The 27,675-nt window shown below is 37.5% G+C and overlaps 1 protein-coding gene and 1 long non-coding RNA gene across 3 annotated transcripts; one reads left to right on the top strand and one right to left on the bottom strand.

Moving 5' to 3' along the window:
* On the bottom strand, positions 1-23,599 carry NAA30 (N-alpha-acetyltransferase 30, NatC catalytic subunit). Its single transcript, XM_042989785.1, has 5 exons — positions 23,538-23,599; positions 22,487-23,255; positions 16,654-16,777; positions 14,811-14,866; positions 1-5,418 (listed from the first exon to the last, which is right to left on the bottom strand). Exons 2-5 carry the CDS (start codon positions 23,252-23,254, stop codon positions 5,281-5,283), a joined length of 1,086 nt encoding a protein of 361 aa, XP_042845719.1. The 5' UTR covers position 23,255; positions 23,538-23,599; the 3' UTR covers positions 1-5,280.
* Positions 23,586-27,319, top strand: LOC122239618. 2 transcript variants are annotated; one of them, XR_006218880.1, is made up of 3 exons: positions 23,586-23,684; positions 25,219-25,322; positions 27,216-27,319. It is a non-coding gene; the product is annotated as an uncharacterized LOC122239618 (long non-coding RNA). The 2 variants fall into 2 exon arrangements; XR_006218879.1 differs by lacking the exon at positions 23,586-23,684 and adding an exon at positions 24,041-24,318.
* Positions 27,320-27,675: the final 356 nt, after the last annotated feature.

The raw sequence follows: 27,675 nt of genomic DNA, 5'->3' as shown, positions 1-27,675 counted from the left end.
TATGGCAAATTCTTTTATTTACAAAAGTGCACATACAGAATCTCAGGAAATTGAGGTATTAGAAAATTGAGATATATTTATACAGCAGAGGTAGTAATGAAAATCCATAACTAAAAATGAGCTTATTTCTTGGCATTATCAAAACCTTACATTATAACCCCTACATTGTTTACATTTTCTTAAGTAGTAGAAGATAGATTTTGGCACTTTGGTGGTCTTTGTTATCCCTAGGTCTTTTAATTTGACGATCAAACACTGATTGCTCACAAACATATGCTTTGAGCTCTTTCTCCAGCAGTGTTAACAAGCTGTACCAAGCCCAGCACTCCCTTTGGCCAGGTGTTTTCCACCCCCCACTCCTGCCCTTTTGATGAATTAAATGAACTAGATGACCGACTAGAATCAAAGGTAACACACAACGTGGCCAGAGAACACAGCAAAATTAATCTTGTTCTCTCAGAACCAAAAAACACTTGCCTTTCCATCAGCATGAATGATCTTCCAGAATTAAAATTTAACTATAAATATGATATACTTTCATATTCGTTTGACCACTGGTAAAATGAGAAATGCCCAACCTCATTTAGGGATGAAATGACCTCAAATTCATATAAACTGAGAAATTATTAGGCTTAACTATGTAAAGTATCTTAACACTGAAAAGACAGGACAGTCTCATCAAAAGCTCATTTTTGGCACTTGAATTTGTGCATCTCTGCAACTCAGAAGACTTCCAAATAAAAACTGAGAGGGCTCTCAGAAGGGCTACATCACAATGGGGGCAGGGAGAGAGGTGGTGTCAAATACTATATTGATGCAATAGACAGTCAATAGAAACAGTGCAGCTATACTCTTGCTTAGAGATCACTTTTAATCATGACCCTTCCATTTCATAGTTCAATAAATTAGTAGCCTTAAAAGTCCTATTGAAAAAATTCTTTCCTTGGTTACTCCCACTTAAATATTACCTAAAGCTATGCTGTCCAATAGCCACATGCGACTTTAAATTTCAATTAATTAAAATCAAAAATTCACTTCTTCAATCATAGTTGCTTCTCTTCAAGGGCTCACTAGCGACATGTGACTAGTGGCTACCATACTGGAGAGCACAAAGAACATTTTTATTATTGTAAAAAGTGCTATTGGATAGCACTGATCTGAAGAAAGTGCAGTGTGCTATATGCTCATGAGATTTTTCACTCTTTTTGAAAGCTGTTTAAAAGTATCACTATATCTCTGGGCTACAGATGAACAGTGATCTCTGCTCATAGCTGTCACAGGACGGTGTCAACTTTCCGACCATCACTCAGACAATTTATGAGGTACTCAGGAGTTTCATGTAAGTAAGACTCAAGTAAAACATGAACTCAAGATATTTTCACTATCTGACTATAGAACAAAGTGAAGATTGCATGGATGATGAAAGTAATTCAGCACTCGTATTTAAAACAGATCTCTTTCTTCTACTAATATCCATAAATCTTCAAATATAAAAGCATGCATAACTACCATTTAAAGCTTCTCATGAGAATGGGGCAAATAGCCCAGATATTGCTCTATTTTACTTTGGTGTCTTAGCAAGGGGGCGGAGCTGGGGGGGGGGGCATTACTTAAGTACAAACAACAACAACAACAAAATAGTAAATTAAAATAAAAACAGTCTTAGGAATTGCTACCAAACAAGGACAAAAAACCAAGTTTCGGTTTTAGGCATGCAAAAATGCTCTCATTTGTATTGATATCTGATATCTGAGTGGACTAACTTTGAATACTTTTAGGAAAATCAAGTTCATGTTATTTTCAAATTTACTTTGTCAGAACACAAAGTAGATAATAATTATATATCACTTCTTCCAAATAATTCTTGTATGGGAGGCATGAAGTGGGGAGCTGAATAGATTGCTTTTTTTTTTTTCTTAGTAGGTAAAAGCAGAACAACTCAATCATAAAATGCACACAGCTGTATCTAAAAGAAAAATGCAAACACAACTTAACCAACTTTATTTGACTGCATCTTATTTAGACAGCTTGCACATTTCAAATCCCATTAAATCTCTCTCTCCAAAAGGATATGGGACAATAGAAGAAAATTATGCAGCAATATCCAGTCATCAAACAGCAGTCCAATATTTTGAAATACACGTGATATTTTATAGATACTCAACTCATATCTGACGTCAATATAATTTATGGTTATGTTTTTACAAACCTGAAAGCCCTGTAACATTATAGCACTCATTTTAGTGATGTCATGGTGCACTGAAAAGTAACTCTGATGCACTACCAATTTGCTTTTATCTATGCTCCTGGAAAGTGATGAACTTCATGATTTTTAGACACCATAATAAATATACACATCCAGTCTTATACATGTCAGCCAATACCATAACACAGGGCAAGGTAAAGTTAAAACATGTGACAAACAAACTCCTTTACACAGATTTGTCAAGCAAGTAGGGAGGGTAATTGACTCAGTAAGTAGGGAGGGTAAAAAAACCAATTTTTTAATAATTTTACTTTTTTAATTTTGTTGGCTTCAACTTCAAAAACTACTGTCTGGTTTCTGATCTGTGGACTCCCCTAGAATAGTTTCATCCTAATGTAAGGGAAATTACAATCAGTCCACACATCAAAAAATGGTAGCATACCCGTTAGCTTCTTCAATACTAACATATATAGCTTCATGGTAGCATGTATAAAATGTTCAGCAGTACGAACTGCCAAACCAGTGTCAGTGGATAGTACAGTCAGTCTTTAAGAGGCAGCACCCCGTTAAAAGAAAGTTGCACCAATCTTGCTCAGTTTTAGCCAAGTGAACTCACGCTATCAATTTTAAATGAGATTGTTTTAAGATTATATAAGAAAGATGAAAGCCCAATATCAAAAAGTAAATGAATGTTTGATGCTGCTTCAACTGGAATGGAGACGTAGTTTTGATGCTGGGTTATCATGCTAGACATTAAAATTTTAGTCTACTTAAGTAAACAATTATTGTATACCCAATTAAAGACATAAGGTAGACATTTCTGTTCAACATACACCAGGTTGAACAATACGGCAACCATCTGACTTTTTAGCCACATGGTTAAGGTCACGTTTACAAACACCCAGTCAGTTCAGCGAAACCTGGTCAATTCTGGGAGAAAAGGTCAGTAGAGATGGTTTCATTGACAACCCACCAAAACATAATGGCTGAAATGAAAATCTAGCATGTATCTATCTACTTTAGAACTGTCCCCATTAGGGAGTCAAGCAAATGTATGTTCATCAGCAATCATTACTAATGAATCAGCAAGTCAAATATAAAGTGGTGAGATAAAATTTGATAACCCTTTTAGTTCAGTTCCCTCCATATCAACAGATATGGCATCACTATGATTGGCATTCCTCTAAATGCTAGAGCCCAAATGACATTTGATCAAAGACATACTCAAAACAGTCAGCTGGAAAGCTGAGTATTGAGTGATCGTTATATTTTAACGCCATCAGTACTCTACCCATTAAACTTTCAAGAACAATATAAAATGAAAGAAAAAGTTGACTTTAAAAATGAGGAACTATAAATGATCCCACCAGCAGGAAGATTTTATTTTCACCAAATCTGTGTATCTTTATTTTTAAAATACTTGTTACCATGTTCACTTTCAAGACACTGCACTGAGCAAGGAGCAGCTTTCCTTTAAAAAAAAAAAAAAAAAAAAAAAAAGGCAACAAACTTTCCTGAAAGGGGGCTTTTACCAACTGTTAATGGAGGTAGGGTTTTTAAAAATACAGTAATTATAGCCATAAAATAAAATTCAAACCAAATCCTAGAACAGAAGTAAAGCATATCCAAATTAAAGAAAAAACAACATAGATTCCTACAAAACATTTTTCACAGAGAATCAATCTTTTTTTTTTTTTATGGGTACCTAGGTTTTCCAGTTAAATTATCCATCACAGGTTTCCTGACTCAGTTGAAAGCAATTAACTTATAAATTTGTTACACTGCACAGATTGACCAAAATACAATGTAACTGAACATGGTGATAACTATTAAGAAAACCCATAAAACTCACTCCAAAAAAATACTCCAATTTTCCCTTTTGTTTTTCTGGAAACTAAGCAAAGCTTCCCCAAGAATTTGCTTAAGTAAGTGAAAAGAAAATAAAATCAGTTTAAAATGGATACAATGAACCTTCAAATTTATTTCCAAGACCAAGAACCAAAAGTGAAACATTTTAAGAAATGGAAGCAATGTGAATCCAAATCAAGTGGGAAAAAAGTTCCAGCTACTTTGTAAAAGCTGTTCTTCACAGCTTAGCAATAATTTTGATTAAATAAAATCATACCGATTTACATTAATTTTCTATTCTTTTCCAAAAATTCCCTCACTCTCAAAAAAAAAAAAAAAAGTGCATCCAAAACCCAGCAATTCCCGGCTCCATCAACTTTTCTCATCCCTTTTGAGTCATTTCTCAAAGATTTTCCAAGTAGATTCAACTTCTTACTGTAAGGAAAGAAGGGACTTTACAGTAAACCACTCTGTCACTCACCTGGAAAAAAGTATCCAAATTATAAAAATCTGAAATAATTTATTATCAAATTTAGAATTTAAATAAAAACAAAAGTTTGCTTGCAAAGGCCTGAAAGAAAAGGAAAAGAGAGCATGCATTCAAAAACTAGAGATGAAGACAAATATACTTATCTACACAGGCACTGGCAGACGCAATTTAATTGTTATCTTTACTCATTGTAAGACACACCCAACCCTACATAACATTTTTTTTCATTCACTAATCACTGAGGTACCAATATCCAAGAATGGAAAATTTAATATTGAAAAAATAAAACCTAAAATTGAAGCTTTTCCCCCACCCCCTTCAGAAAACTATGGCAGGTTTCATGTGAAATGTTAGTATACTTAGAGATTTTTACAATCTACATTGGCTTTTTTAGGAACAAAAATCATGTTCCACTTACTGGTTCTGTGACAAAATGATCACTGTGTAAATAACATTGTCAGCAGACTTTGCAAATGAACAAACAAATCTTGGCTATCAACTGGCACATCTTGCTGGTACCAAAAGAACTCTTTAAGTTTAAAACAATCTCTTTTAATTCAGAACAAATGCGCCATGCCAAAGTGCAACAAATATTGTGCGACACTCAATGAGACACTGACAGGTAAGAGCTGCATGGAAATTACTAAATCCACCTGCAAAGCAATTCTGTACAAATTGCATTGCATGCAAAGGTCGATTCTGCGTGGTTGGAAAGTTGTTCCTTGGTATCAGTTTCTCAACGCAGCCACAATTTAAGTCGCAGTGCATCAACTCCATTTAAATAGTATCTGAACAGCCTCTTATCTCGAACAAAACCAAGATTTTCATAAAGTTTCAAAGCAGACTTATTCGTTATTTCTGTTTCCAAAACAACCTTCAAAAAAAATATGAGAAAACTAAGTTATAATTTTATATATTTGAAATTAGCTTATAATTTTAAGTCGACAAATCACAAAGTAAACATCAAATATTTAAGAGAAACATTCCATATCGGTTTTAAGATTGATGGTGAAAACAACAAATGTTAATGATGTAAAGAAAGAACCCAGAAAATGGTCATCGTAATAGTAATTTTCTCTTGGGGCAAGAGGAGGTAGGAATGTGGACATTTTCTGTTCTATTGATTTTTGTGATGTTTGGAATTTTTAGCAATGAGAATATACATTTTATACTAAACCAAAGATGAATTATTTCCCCGTGGAGAAAAGTAGTGTGACAAAAAGATGAAGAAAAGAAAAAAAATCAACAATACAAACTTTAAGAAAATACAATTTGACCTCCAACTCCTTACTCCTATATTTTCATTAATGTGTCGTCATTTATCCTGACAACAACTACCCTATTTGTCTAGAATCTAGACCAGAATCTGCAAATTACGGCCCTGGCGCCAAATGTGTCTATTGCTTGTTTCTGTCAATAAAGCTTTATTGGAACACAACCATGGCCATTTGTTTACATGATGTCCATGACTCCTTTTTCAACACAAGGCAGAGTTGAACAGTTGCAACAGAGATCTATAGTCTGCAAAGTCTATAATATTTACCCATTAGGCTCTTTGCAGAGAAAGTTTGCCAATCCTAGACCAAAGATACCCAAACATTAGTTAACTGGATTGCAGACACCCTCCTCTGGAGTTTCTGAGTAGATTTGGGGTGGGGCCCAAGAATTTATATTTAAAAAAAATTGCCAATTGATGCTGATGATGCTAGTTGGAAAACAACAGTCTGAAACCATTGACTATACATTATAGACATCAACACCGAACAGAAGAACACATAAAATATTAACTTCTGAGTTGTTTTTAGTATTACTGAACAATGGCCCTGACAATGAAGAACTGACACTTTTTGAACATTGTGTGATTTTCTTTTATTATTATTATTAATTTATTTCTACCTTCCTCTACCCAAACATCCTCTATCCCATCCTCCTACCTTTTATATACACAGCTCTATTTGCCTTTCTATTGATTCTCAACCTACCTCATTGAGAATTGTCAACAAAGTGAGCCACAGTTACTGTTGGGATGTCATAACCCTCAGGTGTTTGAAATGAGGGCAAAGTATTTGAAAAAGGGCAAAGTATAACTAAACAAGGGTCCAAGTGAAGCCTATGAGTCACTTTCTATCACAAGCTACCAAAACATTTGACAACTATTCAAGTAGATGTAAATAATAGAGAAGAAAATGTACTTCATCATATCCAAAACTGAACTCATGATCAACTCCTCCTCAATTCCACATATCAGTAACAATGCCTCAAACCTGAAAACCTAGGAGTCACTATTGAGCTTCTTTCCTCTCTACCCACCACCCCCCCCATATACATCCAACCACTATTTCTCTTCTCTCTTAAATTTCTCAAATAACCTCTTTTCCTTCTATCCCTACTCATACCACTGTAGTCCAAGCTGGCATCAACTTTCACTGTAATTACAAGATACTCCTAACTCAAAAAGTCTCCCATTTTCTTTAAGTAGAATGATGTTCTTGTTAACCTCTGTTTAGAACCACTTACTGACTCCCTTTTGTCCTCAAGATAAAGTTCACAAATTATAGATAATCTAGGGGCACCTGGATAGCTCAGTCAGTTAAGCATCCGACTCTTGATTTCAGCTCAAGTCATTATCTCATGGTTTGTGAGACAGAGCCCCGCATCAGGCTCCACATTGACAGCCATGATCAGGCATGTCAGTCATTGACAGTCATGATCATGTGAAATTGTGATTTCACAATTCATGAGACTGAACCCACATCAGGCTCTGTGCTGAGCCTGCTTGGGATTCTTTCTCTCCCCCCCTCTCTTTGCGCCTCCCACACTCTTTCTCTTTTTCAAAATAAACTAACTTAAAAAAAAGTTCAAAAAATAAATAAAGATAATCTAAACAAACTTAAAAGGCCCTCAAATTATGGCATCTACCTACCTCACCAACTTTGCTTTAGGTCTACCCCCTGGTTCTCCATGATCAAGACTAAACTTTCAGTTTCTGGAACCCACCTTGATCTTTCCCACCTTAGATCTTTCACATAAATTGTTTTCTGTCTGGAGGGATGCTCTTCCTGTCCTCTTTGCTTTTGGCCTTAGCTTGTTACTTCCAGACTGGAAGGATTATCCTTTTCTTTTTATACTACCCCGCTGACCTCATTCAACATTTGATGAACATGTCATCTCTCCTAGCTGGTGAGCCCAACAAGGGCAGGATCATGTATACCTCCTTCACAGCCATTTCCTGTATACCTAACACTGCCTGACAAATAGAAGGCTCTCAGATATGTTAATTATATGCATCCTTAGCACCTTTCATTATATTACACACATTACTTAAATATTAAACAAAAGTATCATTAAACTTTTAAATGACCAAAGGACTTAAAGAGAAAGCATCATCTAAAAGCAACTGAGCAAATCACATGCTAAATCTTAAATTTTAAAAGATCTAAAAACAGGTAATTAATAATTCAGGATAAAGAGAAAATGTTCCTAGGAAGGAACACTTGTCTTATTTCTTTTTAAGTTTATTCTGAAAGAGAGACAGACAGACAGACAGTTCTGTGCACTGTCACCACAGAACCCAATGCAGGGTTGATCTCACAAATTTTGAGATCATGACCTAAGCCAAAATCAAGAGTCAGATGCTTAGCTGACTGAGCCACCTAGCCACCCCCTAGGAAGAACATTTAAAGAAATGTTGTACAGCAAACAAGCTGGTTTAAGATAAGAATAAAAGTCAACAATTTTTCTCTACTCTTAAAAATATGGAAATTTATTTTTTAGTAATGTATACCATCTTCCAGTCTGGGACAGTCCAGTCTGATCAATACAGGTTTTCAATTTTGAACAAATCTCTTGGGTAACTCCTAGAACTCTGTTTTAGGCCACCACCTAATTACAGCTAAAATGTTACATCAAAACAATATGTGAAGCAATAAAAGTACAACTCAAAACTTGGAACTTGATTTCACAGAAAAAGGAGTGACAGGTTTGTTTGTTTTTTTTAAGCTAATATTTACTGATGGCTTACTAAATGCTATGTAAAGCATTTATATGCATTGTCATTTTATATCCATTTGTGATGTTATTTTCATAAATATCCTATGAAATAGATACGATTTTTCTCCAATTAACAAATGAATGAAACTCAAGGCCACCAGTAGTGCAAAAACAGACCTGACTCCATATCTGAACTAGACCTTATAATATCCACTCTTCTGTACCTCCCCCTGATTGTTTCCCCAGAGTAAACCAAAGTGGCAATGGAGATCTAACCTACTTACGACACAATGAAGGGGACCTAAGTCCATGTTCATTAGTATTTGGCAACTGAAAATATTAAGACACATCTGAGGCTAACTATGGCTACATAAATACACACTTGAGGTGTGGTAAAGAGTTGAATTCGCCTTTGTTGGCATCCTAGCAGATGAGTGAAATACAGCCCAATTACACAGACATGGAATTATACAAAGGGCTGACCTTATTTAAAACCGAAGGATAGTCTCGGTACACTCACATTCTGTCAATAAAGAGATCATCTGACAAAATAGGAAATGTCAGAAAAAAGTAACTTTTTAATACTTAATCACTTAAATTCTCTTAAATTAAAAGAGAATCTGGGTTTACAATGAAAACTCAGTATGAAACTATTCGTTTAGTCCACATCATGGGAGTATTACATAGGAAGCCAAAGGATAATGAGGTTATTTTGGTCCCAAAGAAACTTGGCAAAGTTGAATTCTACTTAACAGAAAAAAAAGATTACAGTGAAGTTCCACGGATTCTCTTAGCAACAAACCACTGTCAGGATAAGCCAAACTATTACAGTTTAGAAAGCCTTTTTTAATATTTTAGGCTGGAACTGCTGGAGGGAGGGCAAGCTGTTCACTGTTAGAACCTAAACACTAGCTTATCATCTGGCACTTCATAGACCTTAAACTGACACTGCTGAATAAACTTTATTGTTCTTCATAACATTCCTTTAAGATCAGAATTACTACCACATTGCATACACAAAGAGAAAGACTATAAAAAGTTAAATGACTTGCCTACAATCACACGACTACTAAGTGACAGAAGATGAATCTAGAACCCAGGATTCTCATACCCAGTTCTTTAATTAGGACAGACTACTCGATCAAAAAATCCTTATAGTTTAAATAACTCCATTTTACTCTGTTCTTTACCTAGCAGCCTCTGTTTGATAGCCAAAACAGGTTTCCAGCGAAACTAAAAATGTTCAACATATAATTGTTAAACATAGAAAGCTTAGAAGTCACCTTTGTACATTATCAAAAAATAATAAAAATACCTTATATTTATACATAACTAAATACCATATGTATTTTGTTACTATGTAACAGATTACTGGTTATGCTAAATTAGACCACTGTTGGTAGGAATGTAAATTGGTACAGCCATCATGGAAAACAGTACGGAGGTTCCTCAAAAAATTAAAAATAGAACTACTGTGTGATCCAGCAATCCCACTTCTGGGTATATATCCAAAGGAATCAAAATCAGGACCTCAAATAGGTACTTAGTATCAAATATATACTCCCATGTTTATCACAGCATTATCACAACAGCCAAAATATGGAAATAACCTATATGTCCAATGTCTGTCAACAAATGAATGGATAAAGAAAAGGAGCATATACAAACAATGGAATATTTTTCAGCCTTAAAGAAATCCTACCATTGTGGCAACATGGATGAACCTGGAGGACATAATGCTAAGTGAAACATATCAGACATAGACAAATACTGCAGGATATCACTTATATGTAGAAACTAAAATAAACTCATAAAAGCAGAAAGTAGAATGGTGGATCCCAGAAGAAATGGGAAGATGCTGGTCAACTAAAAATGTTTAAAGGTCACATAGAGCACATTTAAACTCAAGAAATGTGGTGTATTCTCATCATATAGGAGTTAATTCTGAGTATTGACATCACAGCAATCATACTTTAAATCTAAAAAAAATTTCTGAAATTTAAATTCCCAGAGATGAAGACTTCAAAAGGACATCTATAGATTAAAGGTAAAGCACTGTTCATCATGCTGACCAATCACCCCATTCTAATTTATTTCAGGAAAAAAGCACATAAAAGTAAACAGTCACTGTGTGGGTTATTTTAGATATACGAATCCTACTTTAAAAATAACATTCTAGAGGTGCCTGAGCGGCTCAGTCGGTTAAGCATCTGTCTGACTGATTTCAGCTCAGGCCACGATCTCAGTGGTGAGAAGGAACCCCACATTGAGGTCTATGCTGGATATGGAGCCTGCTTAGGATTCTCTCTCCCCCTATCCTTCTGCCTCTCCATGCGTGCATGCACGTGCTCTCTAAATAAATAAATAAGACATCCTAGAAAACTCATTCATGCTATTTGTGTGTATTTTTCTTACTATTTCCCCTAATGTAATACACAAAGCCAAGATGCTTGTCCTAGTAGCCACCAGTATGGCAGCAAGAGCATGTGTGGGTGTAACCAAATTCAAGCCAGATCAGTAATATGGGTAATGCATTTCTCATTCACGAAGCAACAAATCCCCTTGTTTCTTTTCTTAATGCTATAATTTTTTAGACAGCTCCAAATATACAGAAAATGAAAAACATCTTTTAGTTATGCTGTTTTAACATGTCTAATTCTGACATAAAAAGTTAGGAAAGTCATAGTAAGGCAAAATGAAAATATCTATTAGATCAGGAGAGTCTTTCATTACTATTTGAACAAAAACATGATCTACATTTCAACTCTGTGATTACTAACTTTGGTTTAATACGCTGTGAAATTATTTTAAAAATGACAAGAGCAACCAAGAGCAATATAAACTCAGCTCAAGGTCACAAATTCTACAAATAGAAGAGAAAGTAAAAATTGACTGGATGTGCATGGTAAGGCTTCACAGAGATTTCCAAATATCACTCTCTTTACAGGTGCATAGATTTAAACATTTCTATCTTTATAAGAATAATAATAAAAAAAAAACAGTACAAACTAAGTAGTAGAAAATGTAATTTAAACCCCTTTTCAAATGTATTTCTGATAATTTGTCAAAACTCCTTAACACTTGTAAAGAAAGGAAGGTTGGCCTAACTTAATAAAAGTAAAATTACATGTTGGTTACTTCAAAATTGGTCACTGTATCCTTAGAGAATTAAAATTTCAGTTTTCCTCAGAACAATGAATTATATATGACTGTTTTTATGTGCAATTTTTTTTTTACCAAAAGGTACTTTAACTGATTAATAATGCTGTAGATACTTTTTTAAAAAATTTTTAATGTTTATTTATTTTTGAGAGAGAGAGAGAGAGACAGAGTGTGAGTGGGTAAGGGGCAGAGAAAGAGGGAGACACAGAATCCGAAGCAGGCTCGAGGCACTGAGCTGTCAGCACAGAGCCCAATGCGGGGCTTGAACTCATGAACTGTGAGATCATGACCTGAGCCGAAGCCAAACACCAAACCGACTGAGCCACCCAGGCACCCCTCCCTGTAGATACTTCAAAAAATTTTACTATGTACAAAAATAAGATAACTGCTCTTCCCAGAAAGCTTATAGAAAGCTCAAAGAGAAAGACAAGTTAACAATTATGCAAGTCGAAATTCACAAGTACATTAAAAAAAAAAAGAGGTACAGATAAGATGCTGGTGGCACAGAACTAATTGGTCAACCATCATACTCTATCGCAAATGCCACACTAAGTACTAAGAATACAGCAGTAAACAAGAAAAGGCATCTCTGCTCTCCACAGTGGCTAAGGCAGACTCTGAACAAGTAAATTTCAGTGAAGTAAATTTTACAAAAAGAAACGTTAAGAAAACCACAGAAACTACACAATTGATTCTGTCCAGAAGGATTAAGGAAAACTTTAAAAAATTGTTATTGTATTGGGTCTTAAACACTCAGAAGTAGTTTAACAAGTAGGAGGGCCAAAAAGCTACTAGGCCTAGCAAACACATCAGTGAGAAAGTAGTTACAATGGATTGGAGGGGGAAGAAACCAAACCAAATGGGATGAAATGGTAATAAAAGGAAGTGGAACCAACAAACACAAATTAACTACCAAGAATTAGAATAGAGAGGGGGATAGAATTGTTGCTTATATAGTTTAAAACTCAATGAAAGGGAGACTGAAAGCCTTATAAGGAGTAAACAAAATTCTAACCCTGCATAGAGCAAATCCTTTATCTGAACAATACGGGACACACTAAATTTTGTTTAAAACATGGAAGAGTTAAAAACAAAACAAAACAAAACAAAACAAAAAACATGGAAGAGTTCTTTAATTCAAAGGCAGAGTAATTCAAACTGCAAAAACGTAAGTTCATGGAACTATCCCCGTTTCAGATTAATACTAAGTAAAACTCATTGCTTCAAAGGAAATTCAGAACAAGATCTTTAGGCCCACAATGAAAAGAGTATTTCTACCATAAAACGTATCACTAATTTAGGACCTTAACTTTGAGACTAAAACAATATAACCCAAATCTCCGTATCATTCCCCAGAACTTTCAAAGAAAAACCAATACCATTTAAACATTTGCTCAGTTAAGGTAAGGCACACACCCTGTCTCGCAGGTAGTGACTAGGATAACTCACAAAACGCATAGCTATAAGGAACATAATACTCCTTGTTCATAACATCCCTGCTCACTGGAAACCACTCTATTCAGGAGCAGTAGAGGATCAAAACATGGTCTTATCAACCCAAAGATTTCTCCAAATTCTTCAGCAACTTTTATGAAGCTTGACTTCTCTTCCTGATGAGCTACACCAGTGTGACTATGGTCCAACCAGATCAACATATGCAGTCCAATCCTCTTCTGCAAATTTTAGTTACATTAAAATGGTCAGGGTCACTGCATCTTTTACTTCTTGATATTAATAGCTGTGAATTATATGAGATCCTCCACTGTATGTGAATCATCTTATTTGAATTAACACTGAATGCCCTGATATCTCAGGATGACTTCCTCCGTGCTACCCAATGTATCTGTAGGCCTACTCATACAACCATTCTTTAGTGTGGCCTGTCGCAATACAAACTAATGTGAACAAGGAGCATGAGAATAGTCTAGGGTAAATCTCTGTATTCTGACATGGAAACACGTTCACGAGACACTGTTAAATGAAAAAAGTAATTATTGCAGAATAATAATTATGGTTTCGTTTGTATAAAGAAAAACTATTACACAGCTAAGATGTGTGCTTAGAATGTGAGGATACATATTTAAAGATTAACAGTAGCTATAAGTGGAAAGAAGAACAAAGCATTGAAGAGTGTGAGGACAGTGAAAGAAGGGACTTTGCACCCCCAAATATACACATACATATAATGGTTAATGAGTGTGTATAAATTTTGTACAGAAAAAAACCCACCTTAAAAAATTATCAAAACAGGTTACAAACTTTTGAGGAAAAATTACCTAATTTCAAGTATTTTGAGAACTCTCTAAGGCATCTTTGCCCTCTAATAACAAAGACAACTGTCCCTTGTAACGTTCATAAAGTTACTAGCATCATACAACTTTGTTCCTTCATAGTCACCATTGCTATATTAAAAACATCTACACTTCTCTAGTTTATACTTATTCTCTTCCACCTGAAACAGTAAATTGTAACATTCCCAACCATCACCATTAGTTATGGAGCACTCACCATGTGTATGGCACAGTGCTGTAGGATACCAAAAAATTTATACCTGTGGTTAGGCTGTACAAACAAGCTAAACAGAAAAGATGCTCTTAGGTTAAAACATAGACAGGTCTAATTTTAAAAGTGGTTGTCTTTTTTTCTCCTTAGCCTTACCATTAGCTAATGCTGATTTTTTTTTTTTTCAAACATGAAATGTCTTTCATATGAACTGACAGTTGGCCCATAGATTAAACAAAAAAAAAGTTATTTAGAGAGAAACTAAGGCCGATATGTAAGGAAATTACAGTAAGATATGTAATAAGAGCCACCTTAAATGACTTAACTGATAACAAATCCTCTGAATACCAATTCCTCTGAATACCAATTATTTACTGAAAATGTCTAAGATTTCACCTTTATGTTTTGACAAAGAACAAATTTTAGCTCCCATTATCATCTTAGAATTTGTTCTAGGTCAAAACTCAAGTGCTTTTCACCACAAGCTACAATGTTATAATAATAGTTTGCAATGAAATTTGCAATACAATTTATTGTGGGATATTTATTTAAAAACCAAACTGATAAAATACAGACTAGGAAAAAAGGTTTTAAACATTTAGAAAGACTTACCTCATCACAGTCTCCTTCAACCATGGCATATATAGCTTTCTTAACCAAGTTAGTACCTAGAATATAGATCTGAGTATTAATGAAGGAAAATTTAGTTGCTTAAGGATACCTAAATTATCGTATTTATAAGCACAGAAATATCAAATGCTGGGTTCTACCTTGAACGCAGACAACAGACTATCTTAAGTGAGAAAAAATTCAGATTTAAACTGAGAGCCCAACAAACCTACATATAGTAATATAAGTTCCCTCTTAAAAGACATAGCTCCTTAGGCATCTCTTTTTCTCAGGTGTAATTATTTGCTCCAAGCAGGAGTTTGTGCTCTTCTGTTTGAAAGTAAGAGAAAAGGGAAAAAAGAAAAAGGCAAGATATGGTACGGCCAGAACAGCCCAGGAAATCCTTGAACTAGCCAGAAGCTACAAGACCCTTGGGCCAATCTTGCCAAAGATCACACCAGAAACTGCTGTGGCCCAGAGTGGACCCAAGACACTGGGTTGGTTCCTACAAACCTTCCAGTGAGTCCGGGCATTCCCAAATGATGCCAGTGGGGTCTCTGTAAATGTCTAGCTAAATGTATCCTGGTTTAGGGTCAGATACACGTGGTACATTAAAGGGAAAAAACTGACAAATCTGATTCTAAGAAAACCAAATTGTTAGGAAATCTCTTCATTTTCAAACCATGTACATGAGCAAGAACACATTACATGGGCCAAACAAAATGTCTGAAGGTCAGGATGCAATCCTCAAGCCACCAGTTTCTGCCCTCTGAACTAGACAGATAATTGCCTATCATTTGCCATGAGCTCTTATCAGCTCTTTTCAATGCATCACTATAACAGGTCCAATTCATTAAAAACCCCAGCAGTAAACTCTAACACTGTAAAAAATAAGTTGGTTAAATCTAATGTATTAAGTCAGCATACTCACAATGATTTCTCATGACCTCTCAGACTGTATGAAACTCTTAAATTGGACAATACTACTCGTATTTGAAACAACAACAACCACAAACTACAAGTGACAAACTGCTAGTAATTAAATACCGGAATAGGCATCAATTCTTCTTTCACAAATACTTACTTAGCTTCACTAGATCCCAGGATTTGACATGCTCTGACAAGTGCTCAATCCCCCATCCCGAACAAAGAGCCAGTAGGTCCTAGACACTAGGACAGTAGTTCTTAACCAGGCTTATATCACAGTCAGCTGGGGACACTTCAGTCCTACTTCTAACAGGACACACAACATTCTCAGGAAGAGAGACCGAAACATTTGTTTTTAAACCACCCACATGATTCTAATGACCATTATAAATCATAAGTATAAGATTGACTGAAAATGCCAGGAAAAGTAGACCCAAGAAAGAGATGAATTTGGGAATAGTAAGAAACAATTCTCCTGGTCCTCCCTGAATTGCTAATATAATGTTTGAGGATTAGAACTAAATAATGGTAACAATTTCTCCTTAATTTTGCCTTGAGCTCCACTTAACCCAAGTATAGACAGCTCCTAGAGGGCTGTGATCAAGTGCCCCAAAATGCTATTAAGAGCTGCAGTACGTAGTACAATGCAAAGCATTTTGAATGGGATCAAAAAAATGTCTGGAAGTAAAAACTGATTCACCTGTTACTTATTAGAAAGATAATTTCTCAAACAAAACATTAATAAAGAAAACAATTCATTTTAGGAACATTTTGAAAATATTTTGAAATAAAAATAACCTTAATTTTCTCCCCTTAGCTTCTTTCTCATTTCTATACATTTACATTTAAGTCTTTTGCTTCAAAAAACAAAAATGAAAATAACTTATGCATTCTTTTAGTGACATAATATTTTCCTTACCAATGCCATTTCTCCTGTACTTGGAATCCACGGCTAACATGGCTATATAACCTCTGCGGAACATCTTTTTGTGCATATCCAACTTGCAAACGATGGCACCTACACACTCCTCCCCTACCATGGCCTTAAAAATAAACAAACAGTTATGAAGAATACATTGCCGTCAGGTACCGCACAATTACCCAGGGAAACAGCAACCAACCACTGGTCAGCATTTTTGAGGAAAGAAGAGAGAAGAATTCTAGTAACAGAGCAATCACAGAAGTTTCAGAAATCTAAATCCCAGAACTCCTTCAGAAGTTCCAGTTTTAAAATCTTTCAACACTGTTTAGGGCATAAATGTCTTATGCTCATTATCAAAGCCTGGGGGGAAAAAGCAAGATTTCCACAAAGTTAATACTCAAGTACTTTATAAGAGGTGCTTATAATTATTTGCAATAAAGACCTACATATTTAAGATTTGGGGAGAAATACATGAAAGTAATTTTTTTAAGAAAATGTCTCTTCAAAAGAAAGAAAGAAAATGTCTCTTCATTAGGGTATAAAATACTGTGAAACTTATCAAAGTACTATAAATTTAAATGTAATTCTAACAAAGTTTTAGTGAAAGACAGAACACCTAATATTTATACTACCTGACAGTAGAGTTCGATTTTGAGCAGGAAAAAAACAAAAACAAAGACAAAAAAATGCAAACGACTTTCACAAAAAAAGATGGTTATTAAGGTATTCCTTGGATCCTCCCTAAGGGTTTTTGTTAGTGAAGGACTACAAAGACTAGATATTCAATGGTCTAGTCACTCCCGACAATGTCATTATCACAAAGCTCAAAGAATATCTAGAACTTAAAACCAGAGCTTCATATTAAAGTGAAAGCTTTAATTTTACAGAGCTACTTTAATAAAAATTTATGTCTTTCCAGAGTATTAAAGGTTAAATGCTGAACAAATGCTAATAATCCCCCATTTTTATTAAGATTTCCAGTGTTACCATTGAAAATAAGTTTTTCAAAAGTTCTGTCACTGATGAAAAGTTCTAGTAATACTGTATTCTGGTAAATATCAATAGGGCAATAGCTTTAATTGTTTAATAATGTGTCAGCTAGTTAGAAATATTTGTTTGCTCTAAAGAGCACTCATTTAAAAAATATGAAAACTTCAAATTATCTCTTAATAAAATAAAATTCCCACAAGAAACTATTTCAACAGCAAAAACCAGGAATTGGTTTAAAAAATTAAAAAGCCCAGTTTACACTTAATTTTAACTTAATTTTGATGTGACATTTAATTCATCATTCTGTAAAATGATTAAAAAGACTTTTTTAAACTGTGAGAAAAATCTTTTAGATAATTCCAATCCATTTCACACAAACCTGAACTAGGTCAGAAAAATCCTTTTGAAGGGATATTAAATTGAATAATCCACTTAATTCATTTGTTTTATCACACAATCCAAAACTATCTTGGACAATAAACCTCTAAAACTGTTATTTCCATTTTCATTCACAATAAATCAATCTGGTTCTGTAAAAGCTGTTTTCAAAACTAAAATTTCTGGGGCACCTCGGTGGCTTAGTCAGTAAAGCATCTGACTCTTGATTTTGGCTCACGTCATGTTCTCGCAGTTTATGAGTTTGAGCCCAGCGTCGGGCTCTGCACTGAGAGTGCAGAGCCTGCTTGGGATTCTCTCTCTCTCTCTCTCTCTCTCTCTCTCTCTCTCTCTCTCTCTCTCTCTCTTTCTCTCTCTCTCTCTCTCTCTCGCCCTACCCAGCTCTCACTCACACTCTACTCTCTCTCAAAATAAAAAAAAAAAAACTTAAAATTTCTTTATTTAATAATGGCTGAAATACACACAAAAGTGGCCTGGTTGAACAACTCTGACAGCATTTTCTGATTTTAAAATAACTCATCTCAAATATATGTGGTTGTGTATATATGTATGTACATACATGTTAGGCCCAAAAGTACATTTAAAAACTTTTTTAAGTAGGCTTCACGCACAGCATGGAGCCCAACGCGGGGCCCAAACTCACGACCCTGAGATCAAGAGTAGGACATTTAAATGACAGAGCCATACCCAGGCACCCCACATTAAAAAACTTTGTGACCTAAGGTTGTAAGTTAGGGAAAACGGAAATCCATATAAATATATGATATAAAACTGTAGGACAGCTACATTTCACAATTAATAAACCATCCCAAAGAAGAAAGAATCAAAACCACTAGACACAATACATTTGGACAACACTTCCAAATTGGATAGGAATTTCAAACAAATCTTCTTTTGACCAAGGTAGTAAAAGGCGAACAAAGTATTTTATCAGTTCATGCTTGGACTAGATTGACTCTTCCTAATTAAGAATATGTAGGAGCAAAAATCAAGTGGTACTCATCGTTAAAAAATAAAAGCCCAATGTGGCACCTGGGTGGCTCAGTCAGTTAAGCGTCCAACTTCCACTCAGGTCATGATCTCATGGCTCGTGGGTTCGGGCCCCACATCAGGCTCTGTGCTGACAGCTCAGAGTCTGGAGCATGCTTCAGATTCTCTGTCTTCCTCTCTCTCTGCCCTTCCCCCATTCATGCTCTGTCTCTCAAAAACAAGTAAAAAATGTTAAAAAAAATTTTTTAAAAATTACAAAAAAAATAAAAGCCCAATATATAATGTACTCTTACTAATAAGATATTCGTAGTGAGGAAGGCCTACCCTGCTATTTTTTCCTGAGAAATTGCTGATGAATATGTAAGAATTACTAAACTGCTTATCAATTTTTCCAAATAAAAGCTTCTCCACATATATTTGGAAGTCATACTATTAAATGTGCTCCTTTTTCAAGGATGGGAACTGAAAAAATCTTGGCAAGATTAAGACTTAACTCTACAAGGCCAATTGCTTGTCAATCTACAAAACTTGAAAACTACAAGTTGTATGAAATAGAAATTCCCAAATTCCAGAATGCTATACATAGGAAAACAGAGGAAGCCAGAAAGTTAAATTTAGAATAAACAGAAATACTATAGTACATCACTGGTAATAAGTTTAAGAAGTTCAAAAAGGCACTAAAAGATAAAAATACCATGAACTCAAAAATGGCAAAGATAAATTAGTTAAGAACAGAAAAATTGACAGGGTCTCCCATTTGTATAGTACTCTACTATCACATCTGTTACAATTATTAGAAGAGCCATAAGAAACTGTCATTTTTCTTAGTCAGGTTTGGTCAAGTGCTGGCAATTTTCTACGGAAGGTTCAACCTCATACATTCCATTTGATCCATTACAGGTTATATATAGAAACCAAAAACATTTTGGAGGTTTTTAATCTCTTGAGATTATTGATGTTTGCCAGGACAATTTAACTTGGGGACACAATGATCTTCCCTGAAGATCAAGGGTATGTCATTTTTCAGATTCTTACTTATTTCCATAATGAGAGGTCAGGTAAAGTTCTAACTTTACCTCTCTGCCACTAAATATCTGAAGCTTTTTTTTTTTTAAGATTTTATTTTTAAGTAATCCCTATATCCAACTTGGGGCTCAAACTTACTACCCTGAGGTCAACAGCAGCATGCTATGGGGCACCTGGGTGGCTTAGTTGGTTAAGCATTCGACTCTTGATTTCAGCTCAGGTCTTGATCTCATGGATTGTAAATTAGAGCCCCATATCAGGCTCTGTGTTGACAGCATGGAGCCTGCTTGGGATTCTCTGTCTCCTTCTCTCTGCCCTTCCCTGCTGGCTCGCTCGCACTTTCTCTCTCTCCCTCAAAAATCAACATTAAAAAACAAAAAAAGAGTCGCATGCTCCATGGACTGAGCCAGCCAGGCACCCCTAAATATCTGAAGATTTAAATATTTTTTAAGTCACTCGGGTCCTTAATTTTTTTTCATTAAAAAAAAAAATGAAGTTGAGCTAGATTATATTTAAGACCCGTTAGAGTTCTAAAATGATATGATTTAAAATAAACATACACACTTATATTTATTTTAAATTGTTCTTAGAGGAAATTCAAATTTTTTAAACGCCAACATAAAGGCTCCAATTCTAAGTGGCCTCTGATTAACTATTGTTTTCTGTTCCATATCTCCAGATACATACTTGCGCTAATAAATCTTAGATGTCAACCACTTGTACATATCTCAATTTCCAGATATTCAGAATTTAATATTAAACAAACTATTAAGAACTAAAGTACAAATTAGCTGGCGAACTGGAAGGAGTCTACGTAAAATCAAAACTAAAGTTTAATATTAGGTTTATCAGAGTCGAAAATGGAAGACAAGTTGAGAGAGGTCCAGGTAATATCAGAACCCAAAGCTGACTAAATATTATATATACAACTATTTTCTGTAATTAATAGAAATACATATTTCAATTTAAGGTTTGACTCAGTCATATACTTTTGTGGGTAAATTTACAATTAAATCAATCTACAATTTTTAGCAATTACAGTGGCATTTAACGACACATATATAGTGCTATAAAATCATCCCCATATTCACTGACATAGGCATGTCTTAGGTTGATACAATGGTTAGAATCCTGTAAGAGCAGTTTTGTAGAATATAAGATAGTTCCTACAGTTTAAACAAATATACTAAATTGAAGTTTAGCAAAGTGAACATAGAAAACAGCAGAACTACCATTATCTACAATTCTGAGGTTATATTTTTAGATTACCACCAACATACAGAATCAGAATCAGAAAGATGGATTTCTAAAGAACTGTCATAACATCTTGGGGGGATGTGCAACGAAGTGCTAAGTGCAATTACGTCAATGCTAAAACATAAATAGTAGTAGCTTCTCCCTTTACATAGCAAAAAATATGTCTTAAAAGCATGTTGCCTTTCTTCGGTGAAATTCAAGAAATAAAATGCTTGTGAGGACACGATACAAAACATACCTCCAGGTAATATTTAAGTGAAAGGTTTCAGAATAAAATTGGTCAATATTTTGGGGAAGAAACTATTGGTACGGCCAGTACTACATAAATTAAAAAAAAAAAAAACAAGAAAACTATTTAGCTTGTTTCATAGCCAAATCTTTTTCACTTACATGGAAATCAAAAAATTCTGTCAACTGTGCTTTACACAGCCTGTGTCACTATTAATATGTACGTATATGGATGATCAGTTTCTTAAAGGAAAAAATGAGATTAGTAACAGTTTCACACTTAAGTTTCCTACATTCCACAAAACGGTATTTTGTTCGAGCTTCAGGGTCTTTCAGCCACCAGAAGTGTTAGTAGTGCCTTCTACAATCTAGCACCAGAAAGCAGGCTGGCTACAACTGCTAATTGTCCTGAATTGTCCTGTCGAAGTAAAAGGAAACAATCTCCATAATTACAGAAAACGCTTGTAAGATTTAATTCCCCAATGTGGCCACAGCAAGTTTACTGACAATCATGTTCACCAAAACATGTTTATGCATACACTCTTCCCTGATTACGGCTGTAATTGAGAGATTAATAAAGCCTGTATCCGAACAGAACCATGTTCAAATTAAATGATTGCAAAGTGCTTTGAGGATGAGGGAGGGTAATTAAAGACGGTTAAACATGATTATAAGCTAATATAAACAGAATCGAAGACCCCCAACATGCATCATACAGGCTTGTTGCATTTACATAAGTACCAAGTTAAGCCAGATCAAGAAGTCTTACCTTCAAAACAGTTTCATTAAAAAACTAGGAGTGTGGACACGCACTTTACATCATGTAACGTACTATGAAACGCAGAAGTATGCATCCACTGCCACTCTCAGCCCTCACACTCCCTGCCCTGCACGGCCTGGATCTCTCTGCTGCGTTCACCCTCTTTGCATTCCATCCACTTACCAAGAAGCACAGCTGTGGCCAGTTGTGGATAAAATATCTATAGGTATAAATGGAGTAGGGTTCAGACAGATCTTTGGTGATCAGTCTCATGATATCGGGCATTTGTAGCTCGGATTCATATCGGACATAACGTATCGTCCGATCCTCCCCAGGCTCAACCTCCCGGCCTGAGGGGCTTCTTAAACTGCAGCCGGCGGTCAGGGATGAAGACAGCAGCCGCACCTGCTCATCTTCCTCCTCCTCCTGCTCGGTGCCCTCCGCCAGTCCATTGCGGGCCGCCGCAGGATCGCTCGCCGCCACTGCCTCCGCCGGGCTGGGGAGCGCAGTTCTTCCATTATTGGGGAGGCAGTGAAGGGGGCTCTCGCCCGAGTGTACCCCAGCTCCTTTTGTTGCAGTCGCTCTGGGCCCCCCGTCGGGGGTGGCCGTGGTCGTGGCCGCCTCGGCCGCGCTCAAAACCTTGCTCTTGAGAGAGGCGGCCGCCCGGAGGTGCCGCAGTTCGGGGCTGATCAATCCGTTGAGCTGCTGCTGCTCCTGCGGCGGCTGAGGGCAGCGGAGGCACGGACGCCCCTTGGCCGCCGCCGTCGCCTCGCCGCCCGCCGGGCTCCTGCCGCCGCCGCCGCCTTCGTGCTCCTCGTCGTCCTCCTCGTCCTCGCTGCAGCAGGCGAGGGCGGCCCCCGCCGGGAAGGGACAGCGGGGCTCGGCCGCCGCCGAGGCCGGAGGTGCTGGTGGTGGGAGGAGGCTGCTAGGCCCAGGCGGTACCTCCGCCATCCTAGAGGCGACACAGACCGAGAGGGGAGGCCATGAGACCCCGCGGACGAGCGCGGAGCAGAGAGGGCTTCGGGCGGGGGGGGTGGAGGGGGGGCGGCGAAGGTGGAGGGGGGGGAAACAAAGGCAGAAACCGTCCCTCACGGAGCAGCCCCCCCAATTCCGCGCCCCCCCCCCGCTCTTCAGCGCCGCCCAGCTGTTCAGCCGGCCACCGTCCCCGTCCGCCCGCACCCATCCGCTGGCCCTGTCACCCCCGGCCCCTCCCTGTCCCCTCCGCGAGGCTCACCCCGCACAGGTCCCCGCCGCCACTGCCGCCACTCCTCTTCCTCCTCAGCCGCCGCCGCCGCCTCCTCCGCCGCCGCGGCCGCCTCCACCGCCGCCAAGGTTCACACTCAGCCGCCGTCGCCGTAAAGCGCCTCGGCTGTTACCCCGGGTAAAGTTTCCTAGGCCTGGCTTTACGACACTTCCCTGCCTGCCGGCTGCCGGGGCCAAGGGAAAGGGGCGTGGAGGGAGGTGACCTGTGGAGGGGCGGGGACGAAGGTGTCTCCTGTGGGCTCTGGGGGAGGCTGCGTGCTAATGGGTGGGGCTGTGGGGCGGGGAAGTCGCTGAGGGCTTTGGAGTCTCCCGCGCCTAGTCCGCTGTCCTCGGCGTTGGGACTCCTCAGCCCGCGGAGCTTGCGACGCAGGACCGGGGAGAGATAGGCGGGACGGGCGCTCCCTCTCCCAACCCCGTCGCCCCCACGGAGGTGTCGCGAAGCCCGCCCGCTTGTGGCTTGTTGACCATGCCACTCTCCTAAAAATGCTCTTCCTCAGCAGTGCTACCTTTGCCCTGACCCGAGGAGCGGCGGGGGAGGAAGGCAGAGAAAGGAGGGCGGTTACCCGAGTCCCTTAAAAATGGAGCAAAACGGGAGAAAATCGAAAGAGACAGGAAGTTAAAAGCTGTTGAAAACTGGTTTGTTTGCAGTGTGAATTAAGTTTAACTACTCTGCCCCTTTGAGACCAGAGACGGTGGACAGATAGTCCTCTTCCTCTCTCCTTGTCCCCTTCACTCCGCCCAGGAATTTAGAGGTAAATGTGATTTAAAGTGCTAGACAGATGCAAGCACGCCTGGGGAAGAGTTAGAGATGGTGGAAGAAAGTGACAACGTCTGGTAAAGCACACTCCTAAACTTGTGACACAAATTGTCACCGGGAAAGACACGTCCTGAACCTTCTCCCCAGTCACTCCACCAAGTGGTCTGCCCAGGCGGATGCAGATAGAACAGCCGCACGCACTTGAACATGTGGCTGCGCTCTTTCCCCTGTAGTCTGCAACCGGTGATTTCCAGCAGTTCTGTTCTTGTAACTCACCAGCCCACGGAGCAAACCCAAGTTTTTTGAAAACTGATTTGTAGAGCTAGTCATGTCAGCAGCAGATGGATGTTTTCAGGGACATAATCTGTGACTGATTGTGTTTACAACTTTCTGCCTTGATCTAAACTCTAGAAAGCGGCCTCTACTGTAGCATAGCAGTTAGGTACAATTGTTAGGATCCTTGTCACTAAAGACAGCAAGGAAAAGCTATCACGTTCCATCTAGAAGTTCAATCTGTAGTGATAAAAATAATGTGTTACTCTGTGCTAGCACTGCTGTAAGTATCTTGCATGTATTTATTAACTCATTTCTAGGTTTTTACAAAAACTAATTTATAGGTTTTTGTAGAAATACTGGCATTTGTGTACAAAGAGATGTAAATGTTTATTTCAGCCTTGTCTATAATAGGAAAAAATAAGTCCAAACCACCTAAGTGTCTATCAATACAGGATGATTAAGCTTAAGATACCAAAATACTATGGTTAATTATGTTATTTTTGAAATATAGTTAATTATGTTAATTTTGAAATTATAGTTAATTATGTTATGTTTGAAAGATTGAATATGATAGAATATATTGAATTATTAATAATAAAATATATTGGTACACTTCCAGGTACTATGGCTGCATTGCAAATTACGCCCACAAGGTAGTGGTAAAAAACAACCATTTATTATGCTGACAGATTCTGTGCGTCAGGAATTGAGATAGCACAGCAGGTATGACTTTTTTTCTGCTCCCTTATGCATAGGGCCTCAACTGGAAGGCTGAAGATGGGAATCCTCTGAAAAGTTTTCACTTTCATGTTGGTGATTGATACTGGCTGGAGGCTGCAGCCTGGAGACCTCAGCTCAACTCCCTGTAGACCTCTGCAGCTGGTCTCTTAATGTGGACTTGGTTGGGCTCCTCACAGCATGAGGGTTAGGTTCTAAGGGTGAGTATCCTAAGAGAGCGAGAGCCAGGTAGAAGCATATTATGGTTTATCTGCCTTAGGAGTCATGCAGTGTCAATTCTGCTGCGTTCTCTTTACCCAGGCCCTTATAAAGCCTCATCCAGGTTCAGAGGCAGGGGAGATAGATTCTACTTCATGAGAGGGAGAAGCAAAGTTTGTAGAGAACATGTGGGACCAGAAATACTGCTGTGGTCATTTTTAGAAAACACACATTGTCTTAAGTGCTTAAGACCTCCTAAACACCCTAAGGAGGTAAAATAAACTAATAAGTACAATGGGATCCCATTGATGGTTTTTAAAAAGTACAAAATAAAACCATATTTTCAAATGTACATGCATTGTTTAACAATACATATTTTTCAAATGACATGGTTTCTAAGTTTAACCTGGGGGGCCAGCCAAAGAAACAATGATCTGTTCAAGTAGTGCAGGGGAAAAAATGGCCAAAGTGTCTCCACACAATTCCCCAAGACATGTTTAATTTTTACCTAGCAAAATGCCTCTCCGTATCTGTGGAATAACCCTGTCCTAAGAAAGATACGACTCCACTGTAATGAATGAGCGGCACCAAATCTTACTGTTCTTTCCATATTGTCACGAGCTTTCCCACACCCAGGGGCTCACTTAATGTTGTCCCACAGTTATTTTCAGAGAGATGAGAATTATAAAGACCTACTTGAGGTCAGTGACTGAGTCTTCTTCACTTAGTATTCACATATTTAATATATAAAAGGGGACCTATTGGGTTTTCTTTTCTTTTTTTTTTTTTTAACTACATTATGCTATTCTCTCAGCAGTGCAGGATGTTTCCAATTACAAAGTAAATTCTGGCCTCCTTCCTAGTTAATAAGCTAATAGGATCTCTGACATCTAAGCTCCAGTGACTGTTTTACATCCCAGTACTAAGATCCCAATGATGATCCATCGACATCAGAAGACTTCCCTAAGAAATCTGTCCTTATATTTGTAAAGTATTTTCAAACTCATGTTTGTGAGTAATATGCTGATATGGTGATAGCATTATTTTAGGTATAGAAATAGGATTAATTCACTTCAGCGCTTTGGGCATGTTTGCCTATTTTGAGGCATTGAAAAGGCAACTATCTCCGTGAGCAATGACTTCATGGGAAGGAGGAAGAAATGGTCTTGGAGCAGGGAAGTGTAACAAGGGACAGTCTTTTATCTGGATAATTAGTATTTTCATTGCTTGGCAATATCTTATGATACAATAGTCACTTAGTTACTATTGTCTTTGTTCTCTTTTGAATAATGAAAGGACATACCTTAAGTGTTTTTTTTTTAGAAGAAAAAATTCCTCATTAAATCAACTAAAATAACCATCGTCAATTTTGAAACAATATCCTCAAGCAGCTTCCTTAAGTTAGCTTGAAAGGAGAAAAGTTCCTTCCTAATTCTAACAACAGACATTTTTCTCTTATTGGCCAGTTTTCATAAAGGTAACTGGGAATGAAGATGTTAATAACAGAGAGATGTTTTAAGTTATCTTGACTCAGCAGGATGTCATGTTATGTGCCATAGGCACATATACTGAATAATTTAAATATTTGTATAGTTTTATGTGCCATGTGGCTCTTAATCCTACTAATCCTATCTATTATACATAAAGCCTTGAATATGAGTGTTCTTTGTTTTATCCTAGATGAAAGAAAGGGGATACATCGAATTTGAGGTCTATAGAATTTAATCAAAGGATGAATATAAGGATATTGTTTTACCACCTGCAATCCTGGAACACTATGAGATTCCCAGGTAAAGTGCTTTAATTAACAACTTGATTTTTCCCTTTGAATTTGAGGAAGTGACGTTCTGTTCTTTTAATGCTCTGTCCCTTTGAGAGCAGTGTTTGGCAGTCCCAATTGTAGGCACAGATTTCGTTTGTATAACTGAGGCCTCAGGGGAGTATGGGGAACCGGAGAGGACTATGGGCAAATGGTCACTATTTCTGTTACTTTCAACCTCGTACTTTCATAACCTGCCAAGGGCAGGGACAGGCTGATTCTCCTATCTCCACCTGGGTAAGTGAGAGGTGCTGGGCAGAATCATATATTCCTATATATTAAAGCCATTGAAAAATTTGGTCTCCAATTTAGCTATGCTCT

Source organism: Panthera tigris, chromosome B3 (assembly GCF_018350195.1).
Source record: "Panthera tigris isolate Pti1 chromosome B3, P.tigris_Pti1_mat1.1, whole genome shotgun sequence".
Taxonomy (NCBI): Eukaryota; Metazoa; Chordata; class Mammalia; order Carnivora; family Felidae; genus Panthera; species Panthera tigris.
The sequence above is the reverse complement of the archived record's forward strand: the minus strand, read 5'-3'. Positions and strand labels throughout refer to the sequence as shown.

Excerpts from the sequence above, each read along its gene's own strand:
- NAA30 (XM_042989785.1), bottom strand. The coding sequence starts at position 23,254 with ATGGCGGAGGTACCGCCTGGGCCTAGCAGCCTCCTCCCACCACCAGCA. Across the intron at positions 14,867-16,653 it reads GTACAGGAGAAATGGCATTG|GTACTAACTTGGTTAAGAAA; the intron begins GTAAGGAAAATA and ends TCTATATTCTAG. Across the intron at positions 5,419-14,810 it reads TTGAAGGAGACTGTGATGAG|GTTGTTTTGGAAACAGAAAT; the intron begins GTAAGTCTTTCT and ends TTTTTTTTGAAG.